This window comes from Limulus polyphemus, unplaced genomic scaffold, assembly GCF_000517525.1.
Source record: "Limulus polyphemus unplaced genomic scaffold, Limulus_polyphemus-2.1.2 Scaffold326, whole genome shotgun sequence".
NCBI lineage: Eukaryota > Metazoa > Arthropoda > Merostomata > Xiphosura > Limulidae > Limulus > Limulus polyphemus.
In genome coordinates this window covers 375,147-382,604 of record NW_013665936.1, presented here as the reverse complement: position 1 = coordinate 382,604, position 7,458 = coordinate 375,147, and the positions used below count along the sequence as shown (strand labels likewise).

The following is a 7,458-nucleotide window of genomic DNA, read 5'->3' as shown; positions in this document are numbered from 1 at the left end:
GCCCTTCATCAGAAACGCTCTTCACTCGTCAATCGGAAAGGTGTTCTTCTTCTCCACGACAATGCACGTCCACAAGTGACACGTTTGACGCAACAGAAGATTATAGAGTTTGGTTGGGAAGTTCTCCTCCACCAGCCATATTCTCCAGATATGGCACCGTCAGATTACCATCTTTATCGTTAGCTGCAACACTATCTTAATGGAAAGACCTATGGAAGTGTGGAAGGTGTTAAAGAGGACATCGACATGTTTTTCGCTTCAAAGTCAAGTGATTTCTTTAATAAGGACATTAACAACCTGATTGTAAGATAGAAAAGCATCATCGATAAGAATGGAGACTATTTCATTTAATAAATGTTTTGTTTTGATATACAAGTTTTTCGGGTTTTTTCATCTAAAGAAAAGTTACATTAATTTCTTGACGACCTAATAGATAGTGATTATCATTAGAAGTTTTTAAACTTAAACTAAGTCCCGTCCTTATGGAACGAGTGTTTTAAAGCAGTGTAAGAAATTAATAATTTAATTTTATGAACATTGCATTATTCATTTAATGAAATGTGATTTGACCAGTTCATTACCTTGTAAAACCTAGAAGTTTTTACATTATGCTCTATTTTATAAGTGTAATTTGTTAGCTTGGAAAACTTTGTACTAAATTAAAGCCATAGTGATAAACAATATCACTTTTTGTTTTGCTCGTAATTACGTGAAGAAGTTTTTGCAATTATTCAGGGTTTCTAACTTTAGGGGGATATATGTTTTTATGTCATTCTCAAAATGGCGTTGCTTGACATGAACTATAGACATTCCCTAACATGAAAATAAGCTTTCTTTTCTGATCTGACGGTTGAGTGCTTTTCTTCGATCTAATTGTTGAACACGTGATTAGTGTTCCTTATCTAATTAGATCACGAACGATCATTGGAGAAAAAGCAGCAAAAAGTTACATCGAAATGATGAAGGAGTAAAAGGACAAGGAAAACTGATATTTTTCTTGTCTGGCACAGTATTAATTGTTATTGTGGTATTTCATTTGTGATTTTTTTCTGCGTCTTTCTCTTCGTAGACGCTCTGAACAGTAAAACGTGCTTCTTAAAATTAGATTATATTTATCTCGCATAACAAGTTCCTTTAATGAAGTTTCTGGTGCAAATATTAAATCTGAATAGGATGTGTAAAGATGAATTGTATTGCTCACATCGTTATAATTAATTTCCAAGAGAATGGGTATTATTTATGTTTGTGTTCAAAAAATAGAGAAAAAAATGTGATTAACCTTCAATAACTAAGTGGTCTCATGTTTCTACTATTTTCAGATGACGAAACATTTTCAAGACTCGGAAGGCTTAAAAAAGAAGATAGTATCAAGCTGAGGTTATTTATTAAAAAGACTGACTTAGAAACATTACATTAATTTTAACCTAACACTCAATAAAGGGACGTATGAACTAATTAACATAGACGTATTCATTATAAACTGAATAATAAGGCAGAATTAATTACGATATTAAAAAAATCACTTAAAACCTAGAAGAAGAAGAAATGCTACTAAAATCAACTAATAAATATACATATAAATAAATATAAAACTGAGGCTTTTGTGAGCAGAAAATATCATTTATTATTATAACTACTTTCCTTATATGAAAAATTATGATAAACGTTGAATGTTTTAGAGCTTTACGCCATTTTTCTAAATAAATGAACGGTTTCACATATAAAGCTAGCGTAAACTCGAAAGACACGTTATGGTCCCCAAGTAGCACTATGACTCAGCTCGGTTTAAACAAACTACTACCGAAACAATATATTCTTATTTAGCACTCTTAATAATGATATGAAAAAAAAACAATATTACGGTCATCTAAGGTTTTTGGGGCAAAATAGTAATGGATAGAGAAGGAACTAGTTTTACAGGGGCAAATTCCGATTGGGAAATTATGTTCAATATGACAGGAATACAGGAAAATGGATTTTATTATGATACCATACAAGAGCTAACCCAAACAGACATCGAAAACATAATACTTGAGAAACATTTTTCAGTAAACGCGCTTCTGTGGCCAACTTTAAATTTTTCATACCAAGGAAACAGCACTGAGGTTTTTCGAAACTGTTTATCATCAATCAGCAGCAATAACACAGAATGCTGGAAGTTAAGCACAAAGAATAACAATACATTAGAGCTTATGGAGAGTTCGGAAAGGGGATATTGGGCGCTTGTGCTAGTCTTACTTCCCTTTCTGGCAGTGGTCGGAAACATCCTTGTAATACTAAGTGTCTACAAAGAGAGAACACTTCGAACTGCAACCAACTATTTCATTGTGAGTTTGGCCTTCGCTGACCTCTTAGTTTCAGCAGTAGTAATGCCATTCGCCGTATATGTGCTGGTAAGTCCAAATTTATTCCTTTATTTTAAAAAAAGTGGAATGAATTAGTTTTGATGACGAAATAGAGTTCTGATTATATGTTATTGTTTTTTACATTGTGAGAAAATGAATGTACTGAAATAAATAATATCTATCACTTTATGATTTTTATCTTTCGACGTTAATCAGTACACTTAGCTATTTATGTTTTTATCGAATTGTCTACTTTATGGATTTGTTTGTTTGTTTTTTCAAATTCGATCACATTTTTTATCAGAGTATAAATTTTTCTTTATGATCAATACTTTACAATACTGTATTCTTTTTTATCTAAAGTATGATTATTTTGGTCAAAATATTTCAATTCATTGCTGCAAATCTTAAAGTCGAGTATTCCTTATTTGGCAATAAGACTAGTACAAGTATGTGTACGTAGTAGGCAGAATAACCGAGTTGACAGAACATACTTCATAAATTCTGATGGACCTTACATTATGAAAGTTCTTCTACGAACATCACTATTTCTGTATGGCTTTAAGCGTTTCTCTACTAAGAAATAAAAGAGCCAGCAAGTTTTCTTGGTATTTGTCTGTGAAGCTAGATGAAACTAGGAGAGAGAGAGAGGTGAAGGTGGTTCTTGTAAGAATGGAATGCAGTTTTATCCAGTGTTGGCAGGAGCAAGTATAAATCATTGCACCCTGCTGTGATCAGGATCTCACAAAATTCTTCATCCACATATGTGGTTCTTGCTTGAAAATGTCATTTAACCAATTTGATTTACGACTGCTCTCCTAGTTTTAGGATGACATCTACAGTGATATTTGTCTTCTGCTTCAAGTAAATGAAGGCACCAATTGAATTGCCCGTTTTTCCTATTTGAAGGACAAAAAAAGAACAGAATCAGCTGAATAAGCTACATTACTTCTGTTTGAAAGTGAAAAACTCTGGTTTCATCGTTTAACCACGAGTGCCCCTAACTACAAAGTTAAATATATATATATATCTGACATTCGTTACTTTTTAATCATAATTATTAGTAATGAACACGATACCCAAGTTTACTTTCCAACTATTGGCTGGAATTCAGAAAAAAATTAACGTTAAGTACGAACTAATTTCGCTTATGTTCATTCCCTTATGGATATACTACATTACATTATATTTTCATATATTAAATAAACTCCACAAATAGAAACAAGGCTTTTCATAATATAAATTTTAAAACCTGATAATTTGGATAATTTTCCAACAATAACATCTTAACACTTGGACTTTTTTTTGCGTCAGCGCAATTTCACATTGGAGTGTCACGGCAGCAGTCAGACCCCCGATGGCTTAACAGATGGCTGTTGGTTTATAGCGATAAAAATCGGGTTGAGATATCGCAGAGAGTAGAACACAGGAAGCCCATTGTGCAGCTTTGAGGGTAACAACAATGAACAGGAAAACTAGCAGTCAGCTTAATCTTCTTAATTCACCATGTTCTTCGACCATATTACAAGTTAACACAAAAACAACACACTTTGTTGATTATAAAATATCATACCATTACAAATTACCAGAAAGAAATTTAGGAGAAAAAAAATATGCGAGTAAAGAAAAACAGTAACAACTAACCTTTACTTCGGCATCATCATTTCAAAAACAGTAACAACTAACTTTACTTCGGCATCATCATTTCAAAAACAGTAACAACTAACTTTACTTCGGCATCATCATTTCAAAAACAGTAACAACTAAAAAATGATGGTGCCAAGTAAAGTTAGTTGTTACTGTTTTTGAAATGATGATGCCTTATCCACGAATTTGTACGTTTTTTAATTTTCAAATACATCTTATTACTTTTTAGCATTTGAAAATTTTATGTAAACATTTACATTCATACAAGTTTTAGGCTCCTTGCCGCTTGTAATTGCTAACAAATAGAAACTGTATCACGAAAACACAAAATGAAAAAAGATATGCTGATTTTAAGCAGTGTAATGCTACAGACTTACCTTCTGAGCCACTGGAGAGCATATTTTTTAAAGGTAATTTAGACTTTTCTGAATGAATGAACAGTGAGATTAACATTTGAGTTGGTTTGTTTGTTTTGAATTTCGCGCAAGGCTACACGAGAACTATCTGCGCTAGACGTCCTTAATTTAGCAGTGAAGGCAGCTAGTCCTCACCACCCACCGCCAACTCTTGGGCTACTCTTTTACCAACGAATAGCGGGATTAACCATTACATTATAACGCCCCCACGCCCGAAAGGGGCGAACATATTTGATGGGACGGGGATTCGAACCCCCGACCCTCAGAGTGCGAGTCAAACACCCTAACCACCTGGCCATGCTAAGTCTACTAACATTTGAGTCAAAGCATCGGTCTTCTTAGTAAAGTCGCAGGTTCGAGCCTTTCGCTTCCGAAGAATTCTGAAATTTCAAACTTTCCTATCTCCCATAGTTTTCACTCACATTTGAAAAATAAATCCAAGAGTAATATTCCAAGAACCATTTACAAATAACGCAGTTTGATTTAAAAAAAAGTTGTAGTACAAACTCCTGACGATATTAACCTAGCTTTTTTATTTTACTTCTATATGGTAATTAGTTTTGTTTTATATAAAACTTTAGTAGCGTGTAACGCTTTGCTTTTCTTTTAACTTATTTTTATTTAATCATTGTTATTTCGTAGCAGCAAGATCTAATTGATTTTCGGTTCATACTATTAGCTGTGAAGGTACTAGTAGCTCTCTTGAATATCTCAATATAAAACACTTTTGATTTTCAAATTCATACTAAAACAATAGAATAAGTTGACAGTAGCTGATTGACAATTTAATTCTTTAGGAAAGACAAGTAACATAAATCAATACATAATGTAATTATTGATATCTGTGCCATTTGAACAATATTTAATATTTCCATATATCAATTACCTCTCCGCCAAGATGTGCCAGCTCAGAAAAAAAACACCCAAGCATATCTAATCCTAGCTTTTAAAATTATCCTAATTTTTAATCTAAGTTACATTCTTCCTTTGGCAAATTGAAATGGATGTTTTAAGACATTTACGGTAATAATTTGCATGAATTACCTTTTAATAGAAATTAGTAAGGATACCATAATTCAAAGTAATGATATCATAATTTTAGAAGTTTCTCCAATGTTTTACTTTAACACATCTTATATATGGTTGTGAAAGAATATATTAAAAGTTTTTTACAAATAAAACGGTTGTTGATATAATGAAGTTTTATTCGCGCTAATAACACTTAAACTGGAACCTATCCGAAGGCAAGTAAAATTCCAGCATATTCCATTACCTGTATTTCAACCTTTAAAAGAAAGGTTGCTCTTTAAGCCAAAACTATACATCATGTGGAAGCTGATAGCTTTATCATCGAAATATGACACAAGAAAAGCATTACGTCAAATACCAAACGAAGCTCATAAATGTATATATTTTAAGTATCTGCAGGCAGTATGGATCAGTGGCTTCGCGTTTCGGCACGTAGCCAAGTTCGAGATTGAATCGCGTCTTGATGTTGTGTCCTCGAACAGGACACTTTTCCTCACTTGCTCCAGTTTACCCAGCTGTTAGCAGAGATTAACCTGCGATGTACCGTCCAGGGGAATGCGTCATCATTCTAATCCACTTGTGTCGCTTCAAACAAGAATTCGAAAGCACCGGCACAATGTGGCTTGCAAAGACAAGGCAATGATTTAACTTTTTAACACACCCTAATTATGTTTAGGTCGAAGTACGCTTAGAAAATAAAGAGAAATATAAATATTATACCGATTAACATATTTCAAAATGTAAGCAGAAATGTCCATAGATTAGATTTGTCTTTTCTGGAGCATCCATACCGAGATCTTGATGCTTACAAATCCAGCAATTTTAATTATAGACGTTTTGTTTATTTGTTGTTAATCACAAAGCTACAAAATGGGCTAGCAGTACTGTGCTCACCGCGAGTATCGAAACCAAATTTTCAGCGTTAAATTATTGTCATGCCTTTGTGTACTTGAGCAAGAAACTTTATTACATCCTACCCAGCAGTATCATGGATACCAGCCGTTAACTGGAAAGTTAACCTGCAGTGAACTTGTATCCTGTTCAAGCTGGAGGCATCACGTTCTCATTCGCTGGTGCCAATAAATCGGAGTTCAGCACCAGATCCTATGTGCAATCTTGGCATGGGATGGATTAGAGTTTGTTAACTATCTACTTGTCATTTTGCCAGTTTTTCAGTCCATCTGGCCACCTGTCTCTCATTACAAGATGCGGTAAGATGTGTGCGTTTTACGACTGTGTATTCTATTTACTACAAAGACAGTGAATAAATCCACTACGCAGCGTGATTATTTGATTTACGTATGTGAAAGAAATTTTCAGTGTACATGTTCGTCTGACTTAGTTACTTATCCTCAAAATACCCATTTGTTTTTATATTCTTTACCAAGACAAAGGCCCATATCTTGTATCATATTGAGTAATTATGTTTCGTCCTGTTGCAATACTCAGAGTAAAGAACTAACCCAAATCATTGGATAAAACTATCCATTTTCTATGCAAAATACAAAGGGAATTCCAGCAGTAACTAGTAGGATTAAATTTTAAAAGTATGGTAATTTTGTTTACATTATTTATGACCTATGTATGATGTTATTAGGAACGTTGTAACCTAGAGAGTCGGGAACCTAAAAGCAATTTGATTCTTCTTACTTTCTTCCTGCGATTTTTAATCTCCTATCTGCTTTTCTAACTGTCAGCTTTTAGCTTTGCTGCTCTTTACCCTTGTAATTCACCTCTCCTTCGGTTGCAGGCTCTGAACTATTTGTTTTGAAAGAGTACATGGCCCACCATATTTGAAATTAAATAAAAAACAAAATTCCACAATTGCTAAACCTTATCACACTGAAAGAGTAAATGAGTAATAAATTCTAATGGCATCTGACAAAAAGAACAATAACCCGTTTGACAGAAGTCCAAACAAACCAATTTCACATTTGTTGTAAATGCATGATGCCAAAATAAAAATCTAACTGTCATAACTTAAACCTAACAAGAGGATCAGAACAAGACTTCCAATATTT

At 33.5% G+C, this 7,458-nt stretch overlaps 1 protein-coding gene across 1 annotated transcript in view; it reads left to right on the top strand.

Moving 5' to 3' along the window:
- Positions 1-1,636: 1,636 nt before the first annotated feature.
- Positions 1,637-7,458, top strand: part of LOC106457403 (dopamine D2-like receptor) — a 44,231-nt gene continuing 38,409 nt past the window's right edge. Inside the window, 1 exon segment of the mRNA XM_022383318.1 lies at positions 1,637-2,393. Coding sequence (XP_022239026.1) covers positions 1,893-2,393 — 501 coding nt within the window. The 5' untranslated portion in view covers positions 1,637-1,892.